Source organism: Gymnogyps californianus, chromosome Z, assembly GCF_018139145.2.
Source record: "Gymnogyps californianus isolate 813 chromosome Z, ASM1813914v2, whole genome shotgun sequence".
Classification (NCBI taxonomy): Eukaryota; Metazoa; Chordata; class Aves; order Accipitriformes; family Cathartidae; genus Gymnogyps; species Gymnogyps californianus.
In genome coordinates, this window is record NC_059500.1 from 16,341,119 (window position 1) to 16,360,358 (window position 19,240).

General features: G+C 50.4%; 1 protein-coding gene across 1 annotated transcript; it reads left to right on the forward strand.

The window, feature by feature from the left end:
* Positions 1–7,366: 7,366 nt before the first annotated feature.
* On the forward strand, positions 7,367–9,339 carry LOC127027235 (cyclin-dependent kinase 4 inhibitor B-like). Its single transcript, XM_050912827.1, has 2 exons — positions 7,367–7,577; positions 9,076–9,339. The coding sequence occupies exons 1-2, from the start codon at positions 7,437–7,439 to the stop codon at positions 9,337–9,339; spliced, it is 405 nt and encodes a 134-aa protein (XP_050768784.1). The 5' UTR covers positions 7,367–7,436.
* Positions 9,340–19,240: the final 9,901 nt, after the last annotated feature.

Genomic DNA, 19,240 nt, shown 5'->3' on the forward strand with positions numbered 1-19,240 from the left:
ATGGTATTACAGTAAGAATCACCCAAATCAATGAAGGATGGACTTCGATGAAACCAAGCGAAGTGCAGTTGGTGATGGAACTTGAACTGGCTTCAGCAACTGGTGCCCATCAACATCCTCAAGATCGATATCTTCAATGCACAGACCGTGGGCGTGGGCCGCGCCAAATACACAAGCCACGAGCTCTGGGTGCAGCATGCAACAATCCAACACCATACACCATCTCTCCTACCCTGAAAGGCTGTTATGACAGATGAAGTCCCAAAGTCATGGATTAAATTAACTCAACAGACACGTTAGAGGGATGGCCCATAGACTAAGGGAATGATATCTCTGTGTGTGTGTATATCTCTCTCTCTCTCAAAGACAGGAAAAGTGGTGGTAAATAATTGGAAAGTGTAGGATCTGGGTGTGGTGCAGATGGTATAGAATAAGGGGTGGATGATGTCCTGGGTTTGGCTGGGATAGGGTTAACTTTCACAAGAAGCTGGGAGGGGGCACAGCCAGGACAGCTGACCCAAACTGGCCAAGGGGATATTGCATACCATATGATGTCATGCTCAGTATATAACCTGGGGAAGCTGGCCAGGGAAGGAGGGATCGCAGCTCGTAAATGGGCTGAGCATCGGGTTCTGGGTGGCGAGCAATGGCATTGTGCATCACTTGCTTTACATATTCTTCTATTAGTATTATCGTTATTATTATTTCTTCTCTCTTTGTGTTGTCCTATTAAACTGTTCTTATCTCAACCCACGAGGTTTTACCTTTTTCTTCTGATTCTCATCCCCATCCCCCCTGGGGTGGTGGGAGGAGTGAGTGAGCGAGCGGCCACGTGGTGCTTAGTTGCCAGCTGGGCTTAAACCACAGCACTCATATCCTCAGTAGTCTGCCAGCCAGCTTGGGAAGATCAGGTTTGGTATTCCTACGAACTAATTTTCAAGATGATCTACAAAGGAGAATGGGCTAGAGGGAAAGAAAACTCCTAATGCTTTTCTTCTTAATAATTCATGGGCTTTACAAAAGCAAGACAAAACTAACGTAATACAAATTCTTTGCAGGTCAGCTTTTAAAAAATGTCTTGACCTCCTTCATGTGTTCCTTACTTAAAGGTAGGACAGGCACAGCTACCAAGTGAAAAATTCAGAAACATTCACTAAACTCTCAGCAAAGCTCACTTTGCAATCAGCTGACAAGAGGTCTGAATAAAAGTTCAAAAAAAGTAATTAGTCCTTGATGTCCATGGGCTCAGTAAATCAAAATTTCTTATTGCAAGATTTCTGTATGTTGAAATAATGCACTAAACTACACCACCTCCAAGTCCCCAGCCCCGTTTGGAGTATTTCACATCCTTGAGAATATGAGTTGACTGTAACTAGGAAATCTTTCTCCCTTGTTCCCTGTGGAGATATAAATGCATAGCTATAGAGATAGAGCAATCGATAAGGATAATTTACTACAGGATAAAAGTGAACCTACAGATTCACAGCATGTCTTTATACGCAGCTAAACTGTAATGAGAAAGTCAGTAGCTTTCAGCAGCTAAGGTCGACCACTGCACTCTTGATCAAAATAGAAAAAACTAGCACAATGTGACTGATTCTCCAATTCAGTCCAATAGATGCATTACAGCTTAAGCAGAAGAGCTGTCATTAACACTATAAATCTACGTACATACACTTAAGGACTGGATTAAATGTTTAATTAAAGACTTGCTCATTGTGAATTTTATGTAGTCGAGTAACATAGTCATTTATTGTGGAAGATGCCTGACATCTGCCTGACACATTAAGCACTGCTTAGCTCTCAGATAGCATGTTACCTGACTCACCCCCTTCTTCAGACACTCCGAAGATGACAGTTCCCTACAACTGCAGAATCGCAAAGCCCATGAACAGGGTGCACAGCAGCTTTTACCATTTGACTTTATATATTGAAAACATCTCAAATTCACTAGCCTTTCTGCTGCTGTCCCACAGGCCTATGAGCACAATCCTTACATGTGTAAGTGAGCGAAAGAGACAGAGTGATTTGTTCAGCACTGTACAGTTAAGTGATGGGGACTTGAGAATTATTACTTAGATTCCAGGTTGTTTTGCTACACAGATGCTGCAAAAGCAAGCTGGGGCTGTGCTAGACTTTGTGAACTGGAGAATGTGTCCTAGATTCTGCATTCATGTCTTCCTCTGTAGTCAGCTAAACCTCTAGATATCAAGGCATCTAAAATAAAAAGAAAAAAAAATTTTAAAATCAAAAACCTAGATCTAAACAGCACATTTGCAGATGCTGTAGTTTATCAGCGTTTCCATAGTACAAACCACAGGACCAAGCCTTTGGGCCATCTATGGATCAGGAAACACTTTCTGGTGGAACAAAACTAAATCCCAAATAACAAAATCAGCAATAGCTTACAGAGGAGGTAGTTGACTAGCATCTGCTCATGTTTTGGTAACTTACAGCTCTCTGACATAAGAAAGTCATTGATTTCTTTTCTAGTTTGAGTGCTTTCTCTACCACTGATTCAGCTATTCTGCGAGAATATTTTGTCAAAGAGCTCCAAGGAAGCAAATGGCATATCCAACATAGTAAACAAACATAGAAGCAAATTTCAAGGTCTCTCTCACTGAATCTGTAATGCTTACACCTTCAATAAGAATAACAGTGCACTTAGAGAGCTCACTGCAAACACAGCTAGGCAACTAGCCATAAAATTGCCAGAAGTGTGTCTATGCAGTGTTTTACAGTGGTCGCGTCCACATTGTTTGAAAGAATACATAAAGAACAACTGGGTAAAAAAGAGAAAATCCACTTCCAAAATAGTGTCAATACTATTCAAAAGAGACACAACTAAATTTGAGTTAGTGCTTATACTTCCACTTGAAAGAAATGCAAAACCAGCATGTTTTTCTGTTCTGATTTATGTCCTTATTTATTTTGATCCGGACGAGGAATGTTAGGTCGCCAGTGCTGCCTACCTTCCTCCTTCCCAAAGAAAGAGACCCAGCTGAGGGAAGAACAGAACCTCCTACTCCAAATGTAACTCCCTAAAGGGTGTTAGCTGGAAGAAAACATATCCGTGACAAACCTGCCAATAACTTTTTCCTGCCCAGTGGTAACTGGCCTAATTTCTTGACAGACCAAGCAGAAGAAATCAAGGAAGAAACAGACTTTTTCAAAAAGCCACATTCTCCCCTGCTAACGTTAAATCTCCCTGATATAGGCAATTAGTATTTGAGGGGAGCACCGAATGGGCACCTTTCTCTTACAGGTAAGCAGACCACCAGAGCTGGCAGATAACTACTGTGAGGTGCAGTCGGTAGGAGAACTGGCCTGTGAACAGCTGACAGTTTTGAAGACGGGAAGCCCATCTGCTCTTGCAGTCATGTTATCACCCAGCTTGAGGATTTTAAAAACTTTCTGCCTGTTTTGTTTATTTGTATGGTTTTGTTTTGTTTTCAAATCCTTACCACTGTATCCCCAAATATTCCTGTTATCCTATGATACTGCATTCTTCTTGGCAGACATCTCTGGTGATTTCCTACAGGAGTCAATGATGCCTATTCTCCCCAGTGAAAACAGTAACATAACTGACGATGGGTATTTTTACTAACATCTGCACCTACTTTATCAGAACATGATACATTAAGATTATTCTGCAGAAAAAATGTATTGACAAGTTTTTCAAAATCCAAAGCTTTTTAACCTATACTAAATTACCTTTCATTGTGGCACTGAGTTGTTTGCTCTAATTGTAAAACAATGTTTTGGAAGACCTTCAATTTCTCTGGAGTCAAATCAGTGAAAACTCAGAAAATCTGCTGTGAGTAACATTTTCCTTTGTGGTAAGCTGCTTTTGAGTAATATTGAGCTGATTACACATTATGCATACTAATGATTATCTTCCTGAATCTCTCAACATTTCTCTTTTTTCCTTTTGACTGTAGAAATTGGTATCATTGCAGTGCTTGTAAGCTCTACCTGCTTACCCAGCGATTTGTATTTATTTGGTATTTTGTCAATGTCTATATGCATATTTAATATGCCTGCAGCACACATTTGTAATACAGTTACGAAAGGCGTGATGCCTCCCTAAATGATTGTTTCAAGGTCATGATTGCACAACTTCTCCTTGCGTGATTAACTTTGAAACCGGAAGAAGTCACTTCCAACTGTGTAACAACTTCTTTAAAGCTACCAGCAACTGGGCAGTGAAACTGTCCTTCAGCCAGCACCTGCATATTCAGAGCAAAAGGAAAACACTGTCTGAGATTCCAGCTCCAAAGCAAGCAGTTTTCAACTGAAATATCTTATTTTCTCTCATGGGTGGGTTTTCAGTTCTTGATTGGGAGAATAAGCGTTTATGAATTTGCAAAGGCAGCCTTTTTGAGGGCAGCTTTCTTTTCCCTAATAGTGCGGTGTGGGTTTTTCTGAACTGCAGGAAAAATCAGGAAGGACTCCTTACTTTGTCATTCATGTATATTTGACAGTGTTACTTCTTGAGGTTTGTAAGAAATGCCAGCCTCTTCTGAAAGCAGTGTGAAGGAACATTTTGTGGTTTGGTTATCTTATTTACTACATAGCCTTGGAGTAACAAGTGGGTTAAACAAATTAGTAGAAAGCCTATCTTTCTTTAGACATGATTTTCATGCTTTTTGTTTGTTAAAATAACATGCCCTGCTTAAAATTTTCACACAATTCCAGTAGACATGGACTGTTTTTCTTTACCTTATGGATATATTGTTGGCACCAAAGCCCTGTCAGAACCCTTTTTCTATCACTAGTGCATGGCTGTCCTGTAGCTGAGAATCAGGATCAGTATACTATCTCTGCTGAAATGATTCTGCAATATTGCTATTTACCCTAGTTGCTGTCAAAATTAGCTTGCAGTCTTTTTAAGTCTTAAGTATACCTTTCACTACTTGGGTGTTTCCGCTGTACAGTGGTCTGCATACCAGGGTAGATAGGTTTAACTCTTCCTCTTGTTTCCTTTTTTTTACTGTAGAGGTCTGAAGTATCTTTATTTTCTCATTTTTGTGGCACCAAATGCTTGAATAGCAAATTAATTAATAAAGAAAGAGGAAAGAAAAAAAAAAAACCACAATGAACAGAACACTAGGAAATCACCAGATTGTGTATAAATGCTCAATTGTTTAACCGGAAGCAACTATTTATATCAAGAAGCTCTTTATCATGAGTTGAACTCCACTCATTTCTACATATCTGAGCATAGAAATAGTAGCCGGTGTGAGTGAAGAAGCAGAATTTGGCACTAGGCTGATTCGATTATAGGAACATGCCAAGCATTGCAAATAAAACCACTAACTTAACCTTTACATAGGCAGTCTTCATTGGCCACGCCCGTTAACATTCTTCTACTTGCTGCTGGAGGAAATTGCCTGCACCATTTGGTACTGAAAACAGAGAGCTTTCTTGGTAGTATAGCTGTGCCTTTCTAAAGTATTAGGCCAAGAAAATAATTTCATTGTTTTGATAATATGTGCTGATTGTTTCAGATAAAGATGCAGGCAAACAAGTGGGCAGCATGATTGGCAAAGGACTAAAAAGCAGAGAATGGCAATATGGAGTAGGATTGTGATTGCAAACTTCCCAAGAGAATCAGCTTAGAGATCACATGTATCTAACAAAGGTCACATCCGTCCGCTAAGGTGAGGAAATAGATCACTTTCACGACACTTCACAGTGAAAGAAGCAAGGGCACTTATAAACCTGAAGAAGCAACATTGTGAAACATGCCTGAAAGAAAAAGTGAGGAGCTGTTACTTCCTCTGAGTCTTTGCACAACACCACGCGCAGTAAGACCCAAGAAACCTTCAACTCCCTTTGTAACGCAAGCACTCCACGTATGGGTAGTTACAGCGAGATTCACAAAGCAACCTTTAGGACGAAGAGGAAGATCGCCCGCCACCGCACTTCACCGATGCGGTGATTCGGTGGGTTCAGCAACCGGTGTTTTTTCTGTCAGCTCGGGGACGTGTTTCCCCCCGGAGCAGCGGACGGCAAAAGGCGGTGGTCAACACGCAGGCGGCTCGGGGCGCCCCGGCCCGGCGGGCGGCTCGGGGTGTCCCGGCCCGGCGGGCGGCTCGGGGCGTCCCGGCCCGGCGGGCGGCTCGGGGTGTCCCGGCCCGGCGGGCGGCTCGGGGCGTCCCGGCCCGGCGGGCGGCTCGGGGCGGCGGCGCGGCGCGGCCGGCGGCAGGGGGGGAGCTGTCCGTGGTGCTGCCGTCTCCCCGCGCCCCCCCGCCCCGCCGCCCCGCCCCGCGGCATCCCGCCCCCACCCGCCGCTCGCCCGGGGGCCGGGTCCCCGGCGGGCGGCGTCCGCCGAGCCGCGCAAACACCTTGCCCGTCCTCCGTGGCCTTTGTTTGGAGGAAGAGTTCAAAGTCTCGACCTGGTGCATTTTTTTAATTAAGGGGGAAAAAAAAAAAAAAAAAAAGAAAAACCAGCCGGTTCAGGCGGAGGGTGGAGACGTCGCAGTCGCGGCTCGTATCTCCGTGCAGGCTCTCTGCACCACTGTGCCCACCGCCTGTTACTAAGCGTTTGTGCCAACTAGGAAAGCTCGGAAGAGCTCGCAGTTCGCCCCAGGAGAAGGACGAAGAAGGGCGGCCACCGCCGCCTCCTGCGCCTCCGGTACCGGTGGGTGTCCGGAGGGCGCGGGGAGGCAGCGCCAGGGCGAGCGTGCCCGCCGGGACGGCAGCGGGGCCCCGTTGACACCAGGCCCGCGGTCCCCGGCCCGCTCCCGTCCTTAAACCCCGCTCTCGTCGAGTAAAGCCTTTTGCTCTCTTTGCTCCTACCCTTCCCCCCGGGCTCTTCTCCTCCCGGGGTGGTCAGGCATAGGTTAAGACGCCGCTGCCCTTAAGAGAGGGCCGGGGGGGCAACAAAAGAAAAAGGAAGAACGAGAAAATGGAGAGACCGCCCCGCCGCCGGACGCCCATCCGAGAGCCCGGCCCTCCCGGCCCTCAGAGGGCAGCGCACGGCGCTCCGCCCCGCCGGGGCCAGGCCGGGGGCCGGCCGCGGCCGCTGCCGCTGCGCTCCGCCGCGCTGACGGTGACATCGGCGCACGGGCGAGGCGGGGCCCGCGGGGCCGGGCCGGGCCGGGGCGGAGCGACGCCAGCTGTGAGGGGAAAACAAGAGGCGGGCGGCGCCGCCGCGTCTTCGCAGGTGGAGGCGGCCTTGGCGACGGCACCGCGCAGGCACCCCGGGGCCGGGGCCGGGGCCGGGGCCGGGTCGTGCTGCCCGGGGTGCCGAGGGCTGCCGGCGGAGCGGAGCGGAGCGGAGCGGCGGGACCGGGCGCTCCCATGGGCAGGGCGCCCCCGGCGGGCCTCGATCGCCGCCAGCCCCGGGCAGCGCGGGGCGGCCGAGTGGGAGCTGCAGCGCTCCGCGGCGCCCGGCCGCCGGCGGGTGTGAGGCCGGGGCGAGCCGGGGCATGGCGCGGCGGACGGGCGGCACGGCGGCGGACGAGCTGGCCAACGCCGCCGCCCGCGGCGACCTGCAGCGCCTGAGGGAGCTGCTGGACGGCGCGGCGGACCCCAACGCCGTCAACTCCTACGGCCGGACCCCCATCCAGGTAGGGAGGCCGGGGGCAGGGGTGCGGGCGGCGGGGCGGGGGCAGCGGGCCCTCCGTGCCCGAGGGGCGGCGGCGGCGGCCCCGGGGCAGCCTCCCGGCGGCGGCCGCCCCCCGACGCCTGCGCTCGGCCGCGGTCAAAGCGGCGCGGCGCAGCGGTTCCTCTCGGCTTTCTGGAAAGGCGAAAGTCTGTGACGGCCGCAACAGAGAGGTTTTAGTCTTAGCAACCCTTGACTTTATTTTAATCAACTGAGATAGAATGACTCAAAACCGAGAACTTTAATGCTCATCTCGCAATAAACTTGCAATAAAAAGTAACGAGTCACCTTTTCAGAAAGAATAACCCTTTCGTCGTACCTCGTCTTCTGCTTTACACGTCTGTTAGTATTTTTCCTCTCCTCCCCCATGAAAAAAAGTATATTCACTGACTCTCACGATATATTCACTGACCCTTGCTAGCAGAAACATCCGGGTGCGATAGCCCTGCCCCGCAGTCACTGCAGGTAGACAGCTAGCAGTCCCTGTGGGGCTCCGTCTGCCCACATTTTACAGTCGCGTGAACGTGCAGATAGATGTAGTGCCCGGAGGAGTAGCAGATACTAGATTTATAAAGCTGAGTTAATTTCCGAGGTAGCTCTAGCCAGCTTCTGCTTAAATTTTAAAAATAAAACGAAACTGGAATAATCTGAGAAGCTATATGTAAGTTTTACGGCCAGTGCTTGCGAAACTCTCTCCTACAAAATGTCGGTGCAGCATTTCACCCGAAGGACGTATCTGATGCCGTCCTCCGGCATGCTTTTTTTCTGCACCTTTGCGCAGCAGGGATTTAGCCCGTGCGCTGAACGCACTGCCGGGTGCGCTGGGGGAAACGCAGCTTAGAAAACGGCGAGCCCGAGCGGGAGGGCTCCCGGGCATGTTGGTGCTGCACTAGGCAGGGGGGTCAGGCTAAAGGTGGGTTTTGAGTCTCTCCTGAGGGCGAGGGAAGCGCGGGCGCCGCGCTGCAGGGAGGGCGGCTTCCCTGCACACGCGTGTCCCCTTGCCAAGGACCTCCTGGAAAAGCGTCCCGGGTGAGAGCGGGACGGCGGCGGCCCCCGGGAGCCGCTCCACCGGCACGGTTCTGCGGTGGCCGTTGCAAAGCGGCTCGGGACTTGCCATCGGTTCCTGCGGGGGTGCGAAGGGCGAGCCCCTTCCCCCGGTCCCTCCGCCCCGCGCCTGCCGCCCCCCTGCCGGCTCCCGTCGCGGAGCAGCCCCGGTGGGGGCCCGCACGCCCCGGCCCCGACGGGGCTGCCGCGCCGCTCTGCCCCGCCGCGTCCCGCGGCGCGGAACGCTCCCGCCGGGTCCGAGCTCCCCGCCCTTCGTGGCGCCTCCGGAGCTGATCTCTAGGCCTCACCCGCGGATTTTTCCTCTCCTTTCCGCGGGCGATCCCCGCTCCTGCGGGGCTGAACGAGAGCGCCTGAGCGGGGCTCCGCGGGCGCGGCGCTGACGCTGTCTCTCCCCGCAGGTGATGATGCTGGGCAGCCCGCGGGTGGCCGAGCTGCTGCTGCAGCGCGGAGCCGACCCCAACCGCCCCGACCCGCGCACCGGCTGCCTCCCGGCGCACGACGCGGCCCGCGCCGGCTTCCTGGAGACGCTGGCGGCGCTGCACCGCGCCGGGGCGCGCCTCGACCTGCCCGACGGCCGCGGCCGCCTCCCCCTCGACGTGGCGGCGGGGGGCCCGTACGGACCGGTCGGCCGGTACCTGCGCCACCCGCCGCCCCGCGCCTAGCCTCCTCCCGGGCGACCCCCTCCCCTAATTTATTGCCCGCGCCCGCCTCGGGAGACACGGAGTCGAGCAGCACTCACGCGCTGTAAATAATCCCCGGATCGCGTCTCCCCGCTCGGATGCACGAAGGACCAGCGGGATATGCGTTGTTTTGTACGCTATACTTTGCACGTGTTTGTACGTTATCCTGCACTTGAAACCCTACGCCCCTTCACGCCGCCCTTTTTTTCACGCGAGAGTCCAAACACTGTGAAGAGAAATAAATATGAAGGAAAACCCCCGCGCAGAGATGGCACAATAAACCCTACGTGTTTTGACAGGGCCGCGTCTGGGCTTTCTGTTTACCCTCCTCCCCCGGGTCTCCCCGCTCGCACTTCCCAGCCCTCCGTCTGAAGGGAACGGAAGAGGCTCCGGGCTCTCCCGGGCCCGAGCCCACCGCTCCCCGTTTGATTTCAGACTCAAGATAAATCGGACTCAAGGGGCGCTGAAGCCAACCTCTGCCTCTCCCTAGCAAAACCGGCCGGGACAGCGGGGAACTGAGGCTTCCTGGTGCGATTGCGGCTTTGGCAAATACCTTCTGAAAACCGCGTAAGATGCTGTGCATGTCTGTGCATGGGCCCGTGGCACATCCGTGGCTCTTCTCATGAAGGTTGTAAACATGGGACCTGGAAGGAGAAAATAAAGAACGATTTGTGTCTCTGCAAGCCCGATACCGCCCTCGCTCGAAGTAATAGGTGTTTTACCAACTTGCAGGTGACCTTCCCTGAGTTACTGTAAGTTTAACAGTATTTCGAAGAAATCATGACCGTTGCAAAACGAAGGTGGCATGCAACTGAAAACTAGAAATCGTACGTACGAGCTCGGCCCCAGGGTTTCCCAAGCTGCTCGAAGGTGGCACGTTTGGTAAAGAAACAAACAAGCCGTTGTAACAACAAGGCTGTGCTGCTGGAGGACGAACGGGGGCGAGGGGTAGCTTAATTGTCTGAGAGCTGATATGTATTTCGCCGACTGCCCCGGCGCGGGGAGGCTGGGTGTGAGCACCCCAGGGTGAAGCTACAGCGGCAGCCCAGCCTCCCCCGAGAGGCAGCGGGCGGCCGGGGAGACCGGCTCCCGCCGCGGCGGGTCCCCGACCTCCAGGGGTGTGCTGCGGGAGGCGTCCGGGCGGCAGCGGGCAGGGCGGTGGGGCAGGCGGCGAGGACGGCGCTTCCAGCCCGTGGGGCTGGCGCCGCTCCCGCGGCACGAGTACGGGACCCTGCCTCCCTCCCCGGACCCCACGCGGGGCTGTGCTCGCACGTCCTGCGCGTTAGGGACAGAGACGGGGCGGCAAGGCGGGGCCGCGGGAGAGCTCTGGTCTCCTCACCCAGTGCAAATCCTGGGCGCTTTGCAGAGCTACCCGTAGCGAATTAAAGGTGAAAAAGGCTTCCCTTCGTTTTGCATTCCTACTGAGTGTCCAACTCCTAGATATTTCACACATAAACACAAAAAATAATATATATACTTTTATATAATGTATTGGAATATCTTATTTATTACAACATAATTTCATACAGTGCGTGCTTTCCAATTACTTTGTATAAGTTGGCATGCTATAAATATGTAGTTGTGCCATTTATGGACGTAATAGATCTATGTAATACCTATATAAAAATATGCATAATATGCGCATATAAAAAAACATTATGATTATGTATCAAGTCTATGTATTTCCTTATCAATTATTTGTATATGTAATACGCCTATATCTAATTATAACTACATTATATGCGTATAAAATATGTACCAAAAAATCACATTATGTTTAGTCTGTATCCATGCTTGTTTATTATAAGAATGCCTAGAATATATATTTTATACATATATTTAAATAGAAAATATATAAAATTACAATTTGCGGTGGTAACATCCTATGAAATTGTACTGTATTCTGTCTTAGTACACAGCATAGCCATAAGCGAGCCAAGGACAACACTGGGCACGCAGCAGTCAAGCGCCTACATCCCATGCCTGAGGGAACCGGGATGGAGCTGGGACCAGACACGGAGACACGGCAAGGCTAGAGCCTGACCACCCTCTTTACAGAAAAGTAAGGGTCTAATAAACTGCACTTCCAACCTCAGTTAGACCAGTATTCCTATTTTAAAAGGTAGTTTTCTCAAGAACCAAAATTCGATTTAAAATTTTGAGTGTTTCCGTTATGGCTTATGAAACAGCAGCAACAACAACAATAATACTTATGCATAAAATTGGCAGGGGAATAACAGACTTTCCTAGGCTGATCGCACCAAACGAGCAGAATATGCCCGCAAAACCCAGCAGGGCTAAATGCCTAATTGCTATAAATCTGCCTCACGCCGTAGGTCCGGAGCCCTTGCCCGGGCCAGGCCCACGGTGGGGGCTACTCACCCCGTGGGAGGATGGGGGTCCCCCACACGATCCCACTCGGCTGCGTGAGCTTCCACAGGCACCTTTTCTTCTGGCAGCAGTGTCGGCTCCAGGGCTTGGAGTCCTCCCTGAAAAGAAGAGTAATAATTGTCAACAACAAACAGCAGCAGGAATATACATTTCAAGAAAGCCCTAAAAGCATTACGTTTAACGTGGCAGGTAGCTCGCACTTTTTATTTTTGATATCACAGCTGTAGTTGAGCACATGTGCGCACACACACACAACCCTGTGCAGCAGGGTTTGCGCCCTGTGCACGACGAGATGCTCCTAGGGCCCGGCTCGGCCATGCATTTAGCGTTGGTGGGTATTTGGTTTCTATTGCCAAAACTGTCAGTTCATCCTCCCACCGCCGCTCTGGCACCTGCATCATGCAGCCAGGCAGGCATTCATTTCTCTCAATTTTGCCTTGTCTGTCAGGGAGGAGTCTCCACAGGAGGGGAAAAGGGAAAGAAAGAAAAAAAAAAAAAAAAGGCATCTCTCGAAGAGCTGCTTTCATTTCGCAATGGCTGTTTTCACTCACCCATTTCCCAGGCTTGAAATCGGACTCGGTCCAGGAGAAACCATTACAGGCTCCTCTTTATTAGCATTGTTGTTAGGGTTACTCCGTGCCCAGGCAGAAGAAGGAAACTTCTATTGACATCGGTGTTATTACTGTTTGTCCAGCCGAGAGAAGGAGGTGTTTGTTATGGGGGGGTGTTGCAGACGCGCATATTCACCAGCCCTCCCAGGGACTGCCGCGCTGCGTCCCCTCCCCGGAGCCTTTCCCGCCGGCTCCCTGCCGTCCCTGCGCACCCCCAGCTCCGCGCCGAGCCGTGTCCAGCCGTGCCGTGCCGTGCCGTGCCGTGCCGTGCCGTGGCCGTGCCGAGCAGGGCCCCGCCGCCCCCGGGGAGGGCGAAGATGCGCCCGCAGGACCGACACCCTCCCTGCCCGTCACCCTTCCCCGCGCCTCGCACGGAGGTACCCCGCACACTGGGAGGGGGGACGCACAGGCAGAGGGGGTCCCGGGGAGGGAGGCGGGACGGGGTGCGGGACACCCCCACCCCTCCCCCCGCCGCCGCCGCCCAGAGATTCTCTGCCGGGCGGCAGGCCTCGCTTAGCAGCGGCTGTCGGGGGGCTCAGCACCCCTCCGGCCGTCCCCGCGGCAGCGCCGGGAGCCGGCCCGGGAGGGGAGCGCCGGCAGGTTGCTCGGGGCTTTTGAGCGCTCCTCCGCTGCTTTCCCCCTACCGCTCCAAAATCTCACCCTTCAAACCGAAAACAAAGCGGTCCGGCACCGCGGAGCACGGCCGGGGAGAAGGTCGGGGGAGAGGAAACAGTTAATTACCCGTTTCGGTTACCGGCGGAGGGAGAAGAGATCCGCTTTTTTTTTTTAATTTTTTGTTTTTTTTCGCTCCGCTACGCAACGGCCCCGCGTCGCGTTCAAATGACCATGTGACAAGGAAATAGCTGCTCGCCCGGGCCAATACTGGCCTACGCTTTTAAAGCGGCAGGGATCCGCTAGCCGCCCTCCCGGGGCACCAACGCAGCCTCCGGGGGGACGGGCAGGGGTCGCGGTGCGCCGGGCCGCCACAGCCCCCGCCCCGCCGAGGGCTTCCCGAGGGGAGCGGGGTCCAAAATCAACCAATCAACAAGAAAAAAAAACAAAATCACCCCCCCCCCCCAAACGGAGCGGGAGGCGGCGTGTTTGGAGGGACAGACGGGGGCGGGGGGAGGGCAAGGACATGTCGTCAAGGCTTTATTTGAAAGCAGGGGAGCGCCCTGCGATTGGCCGGCCTCCACGCCCGTTTGGCGGTGGTGCTCCTCGGGGCGAGTCGATGGGAGGGGAGAGGAGCCGGCGGCCTCCCCCGTCCCCATCCCCCGCCGCCGGTCCTCCTTCTCCCGCTTTCGAGGCGGGAGCCATCATCATAGGAGGCGTTTAAGGGCAGAGGAGGCGGGGGGGGAGGGAGGGAGGTAAGGCGAAATGAGGAGTCGAAATTAGTCAAACGGAAAAGAAAAAAAAAAAAAAGCAGGGGGAAAAAAAAAACTAAAAAAAAAAGAAAGAAAATCCTCTCCAATGAATGGAGGGTGAGAGGGCCGATTCACCCGTGGGGCCCCGCCGGGGAGGTATTTCTAGCGCGGCGCGGCGGGGCTCCCCCGCACCCATGGCCCCCCGGATAAGGTGCACCGTCCGCTTTCGGCGCGCCCGCAGCCTGCGCCGGGCCTGGGCGCTGGGCTGGCGCATCCTCCGCGGCGTCGTCGGGGCGCTGGGGCGGCGCTGGCCGCCGCGCCTCGCTCTGCTGCTGGTCCTGCGGCGGAGGCGCCGCGGGAGCCCCCGGCCCAGGTAGGGCCCCGGGGAGCGGGGCTGCTCGGGGAGGCGGCGCGGTGAGGGGGGGGGGCAGCCCCGATCGTGGCGGACGGCCCGACGGGGCGGCGGGGAGCGGGAGCGGGAGGAGGTGGCGGCCGCCCGGGGCGAGCGGGGTGCCCGCTCCCCGCGGCTGCCCGTCCCCGGTCGCGCAGCCCCGCGGAGCCCCCTCCGCGCCACATGCTCGGATTACACCGGGAACACGTGAGGTTTTCACAGGCGTGGGGGTTATTCTTTTTGGTTTTGTTTTGGGTTGGGGCTTTTTTGGTTTTGTTTTTGTTTTTTTTTTTTTTTTTTAAACGCGGTAGAAAACGACAGGTTCTTGAAAAGTTACTGTAAATTATTTTTGCCTTCGTTCTCCCCCCCCCCTCCGAGAATTTTTTCTTTTCGTTTTCTCTATGGCTAATTTAGAAAAAATAAACCCACCACCCCTTACCAACATTTGCAGACAGTTCCTTGCGAACAAGGAACATAACTATTGTTCTGAAGAGAGAAAATGGCCACTGTTTTCCGAGCATGTATTACTTTCCACTGTTGTAAATGACAGTGAAATACAGTGGCCTACTTTGCCTTCCCTTGCTGTTATATAAATATGCATAATAAGGGTCAGAGCGGCCGAACAGAGTAAGAGTAAGAAGTAAGTACTCGTCAGAAAGAGTAATTAAAATACACACGTATAAAGGACCTTGAGAGACAACAGAGGTTCAGGCGTTTTTACAGACTTTTTCCTGATTGCAGAATGCAAAATCGGATTGTTGTGGATCTGCACGGCGCAGCTTAGGCCTCGATCATAACACGTACTTAGACACATAATGAAAAATAAAGCGAATATTAATTTTGACGAGTATTTGAGGATTGTTCTGCAAAATCCTCATAGGGGGTCATTAGAGGAGTCCACAACCTCCTCTAATCTGGAGCAGACTGGAGAAGAACAGAGGTGGAGAGAAGGAAAGTAGAAATATTTTCCTGAAAACATTTGCCAAAATAAAGGTTATATATTTTATATAGATATATATACAAAAATATGTGTAAAAAAAAAACCCGAAATCCTTCAAGCTATAGGACTCGAGGTGTGGAGATAAAGCAATTCACAGCTTGTCTGCTCCGGTCTCTGGTTAGATCACTTTCAGCACTTTATTGAATATGAAGTGTGGGGAGATATGCACACAGACACACACAGACACACACACGTGTGTGTGTGTGTATACATATATATTAAAAAATCAGAAACAATATCCAATTTTCCTTGTGACCTTCAAACCCCTCGTTTCTTGCATTTGTAGTAGGCCTAATTTCTTCATCTTACACGAAACAGGGGAAAAAGAAACTATAAACTCTGACTGACCTAAAGTGCACAGATCTCGAATATAAAACATAAATATGAAGCTGCCGATTATCTCAAAGTAAATTCACTGTAGCAAGGACAAAACCCTCTCATGGATCAGGCAGTGTGGCAATTTTTTTTCTATTTCCACACTTGCTGCAAATACAGCTGCCTTTTTTTTTTTTTCCCCTCGAGCTTTTCATCAGGTAGATCGAGTTCTTCTAAAACACCAGTTCGGTCTAAAACAGTCACTGAAATGTGCTGAAAATCTGATTCTGAAGGGGCTGAGGAGGGGTAAAACAAAAGTGTGTGTTTAATCTAAAAAAAGATGAGATTTTCGCTTTTGCCTAACCGTACCCCTTCTGTAATGTGATGTAACAACATTACAGTCACAAAAGTAATGCACAAATATTTTGGCAGCTCGGAGACAGCGAACCCCAAACCCATAGTATTTCGGGCCACAGTCTGCAGGAAGAGAATGGCTTATATATAAGCCATATTCGAATTAGATGGAAATCCATTTCAGGGGAAAAAATAAGTTTGGAAACAAAAAGAAAACAGCTCTTTTTGCCCTTATTTCCTATTTAGAGAGACGGGTCCTATTCTCAAGCTTTGTTCAAAATGAAATTGCCTAATTAAATAGATGGAACAAAGAAAATTTTAACACTCCTCGAGCAGTATTAGAGCCTTGCGTTGAAACAGCATCCACGAAACTGCTTCTGAACCCCGAGTGGGTCCGAGACAGGGACGGACACTCAAAAACTGGCTGCTAGAGGCAATCCTACAGCTACCCACCCGGGCAGAGCATTGACCATGCCGTGACATATTTTTCTTGCGACATCTAAACCTGTTTATTTCTTAGGACGATGGGAGAGATTTTATTTGCTTTGCCGTTTGTGTGTGTGTGTATGAGTTTGTTTATTTGTTATTTGCCTTTGCTTGCTATTTATTTTTTAAGGAAGGGAATACCTTGCCCGACAAACGCTTAATTACTTTTTGTAAACTGTTAGGTGATTATATAGAGCCATTAGATGGTTTTACTTTCCGATGATTCCCCGAAACGAGGGACCAAAAAAATATGCATCTAAAATTTTCCGGAGAGTTTCTAAGAAAAATGTGAAAATATCTAGGGATGTTTTCACAGCTATTTAGGGCAGCATATTACATTCAGAAATGTGCTCTGCACAAGCTTCTGTCACACGACTCAGAAAACAGAAACTAAAGTGTTTATTCTTTATCATTGCAGGTTGTTGCGTTGTTGTTTTTTTGTTGTTTGTTTGGTGTTTTTTTTGTCATTTTTATATTCAAAAGAAACCTCTATGGCACAACTTCTAAAGGTCTAAAATTAAGGTGCTGGATATTCCTGTTCTTACCCAATACCTGTAATGAGGTTAATTATCTTTGCAAATATACTGACATTTTAAGCTGAAGAGTAGAAGGATACTGTTCAACTATTTCTATTCATCCTTTTTGCTTCATTTTTAGCATAAGCCCAAACAATGTGTTTTTCTCCTCCCTTAATTGTAAATCAGGTTATTTCCATGCAACCTCTGCATTGTACCCCCCCACCCTTGCCCCTCGTGCACCTTTTTTGCCTATTCACAGGCGAGAAAATCCCAATATTATGTTCTCTATAGTTTGTATCTTCGTAGTAGTTACTTAACCCCTAAACTTATCACCGAAATACTCGTTAGATGATAAAATAACTCACGTAAATATTTTGAAATACTTCCCCCCCCCGCCTTCATTAAAAGGGTAGTACTTGCTGAGCCTTAAACAGGGCATAAGATGGCTGCTTTTGGTAACTGAAAATTACCTTTTCCGTCCTGTATGCTATTATTAAAACATCTCAGAATAATTTGCAGGATTGCTGTACTGTAGTATTAAAATGGATAAATGGATCTGTTTTCAGTGTCAAAGCTCTGTATTGTTGAATAGTGACTTTAAAAAGAGATAAGAGCAGAAATGTAAGATAGGGAGACTGCTTAACGTGGATCGATTTTTTTTTTTTTTTTTTTTTCCGGGAAAATATATTTGCAGTAAGGTTTGTTGGGGGGAGAAGGTGGTTTCTCCTCCCTTCCCCCAAGATACAAGTGTAATACAAGGGTCGTTTTCAAAACACATTAGCACACGCTCAGCTATTATTTCCCTAACTTCAGATATGACCGTGTGTTGTCATGTTTTGATTAATTTGAGGTCATTTGCTGGTACCAGAATTGTGCAAAATAGGATGTATATTTGTGGGGGAAAAATTCGTATGAATTCAATAATGCAACTTGAAATTGTGTCGTTTTAATGGTCCACTAACTTGATAAGTGATTTGGAGGGTCAGTAATCGTTAGCACGGGACCTTATTTCTTGTTTTACGCCATTCTGCGATTTCGCAGCTTTTAACAGATTTTAGGAGGGACGGAGATGCAGATAGGCCATCTGACTCCTCTAGTAACGTCTTCACTTACAAATACGTTGACGTGTGAGTGTATAATTTTTTTTGTACTTACATATTCACAAAAAGACACGTATGCATACACTTATGCACACACACACAGATGTATAAAATGCACTATCAATACTATTTCACAGAAAGCAAGATTAGCCAGCGATAATACACAACCCTGCTGCTCCTCAATATTGATTTGAAATTTTAAGACACCTGACACACGTAACCAAGGAGGTTTTCTCCTTGGATTTATCTCTACGTGGATACCATTAAAGGCAGAGAGCGCACGAAGGACTGGAGGGCACTTTGCCTGTTGGGTTGGGTATCCTTTCCTCTTAATTTCTCAGACTTTACGGGCTTTTTAAAAATCCACTTTTAAACTTTATTTGTTTGGTTGTTTTTTTGCTTGTTTGTTTGGTTTTTTTGGCTTTTTTTTGTTTGTTGGTTTGGTTTTTTTTAATGGCCCGCCAGTCCTGGGGTCCGCTCTGCACCATGCGCTGCAGCAAAACCACGGTGCGTGGGAACCTGCCGCAGGTCCCTGCCGAGCGGGCATCTCTCCGCCCAAGCCGCCTTCAAATGTCGCACCCTGCTCTTGCAACGCCACTTTCCCCAAAAACTCTGCGAGGGAGGCTCAGAAAGACCCCAAATGAGGAAATTTCAGTGAACTTCTGACTTGTCTACGCAGGGGTAAATTTGTGTTTATTTCTCCTCATCCAAGGATGCCCCTGCCTTTCTGCCGTCGGTACATGTAGACATAAAATCACCGTTTTTCCCCTTTCGCCATGCAGGGCTGTTCGTGTGCCCAAGCGGCGGGGGGGAGATTAACGCCGAAGGGAACAAAGATGCATCTGCGTGGCAGATACTGCTTTAATGGCAATCCCACTGGTTTTCTGCAATTAAAAAGAGGAGATTAGGAAACTGACGGGGGGGGGGGGGGGGGGGCAAAAAACCCAAACCAAACCAAAAAAAACAAACCCTAAAAAACTTCCTTAATCTGTTTTCTGTGTTTGCTGACTTCACTGTCCGACCGCTCCGAAACGCCCCGCTCTCCGCACTGCCCTGCGGGAATGCAGGAGCCTTAAGGCTCCTCCTTCGCCTTGCTTCTTACCCAGGTCTGCCCGTAGCTTCCAGATGGCGGAATAAAAACTTCAAGCCGCGGGTCGCGGGTGCTGCGCAGCCCCGCGGGCGCTGGGGCTGATCGCCCGCTCCCCTCGACGGAGGGGGTCGCTGGGGGGCGGGGGGCTGACGGGCGTCCCCGGGGCCCGCAGCGGGGAGCCGCTGTGTGCAGGAGAGATGAGTGGGAGGGCGGAAAGCAAGGGGAGGAGCCAGGTGCCTGTTTTTTGGGGATCTTCACAGCGG

What these genes read in the sequence shown, in the direction of transcription:
- LOC127027235 (XM_050912827.1), top strand. Translation starts at nt 7,437, where the DNA reads ATGGCGCGGCGGACGGGCGGCACGGCGGCGGACGAGCTGGCCAACGCC. An exon ending in ACGGCCGGACCCCCATCCAG is followed by an intron (nt 7,578 to 9,075) that starts GTAGGGAGGCCG and finishes CTCTCCCCGCAG; the next exon opens with GTGATGATGCTGGGCAGCCC.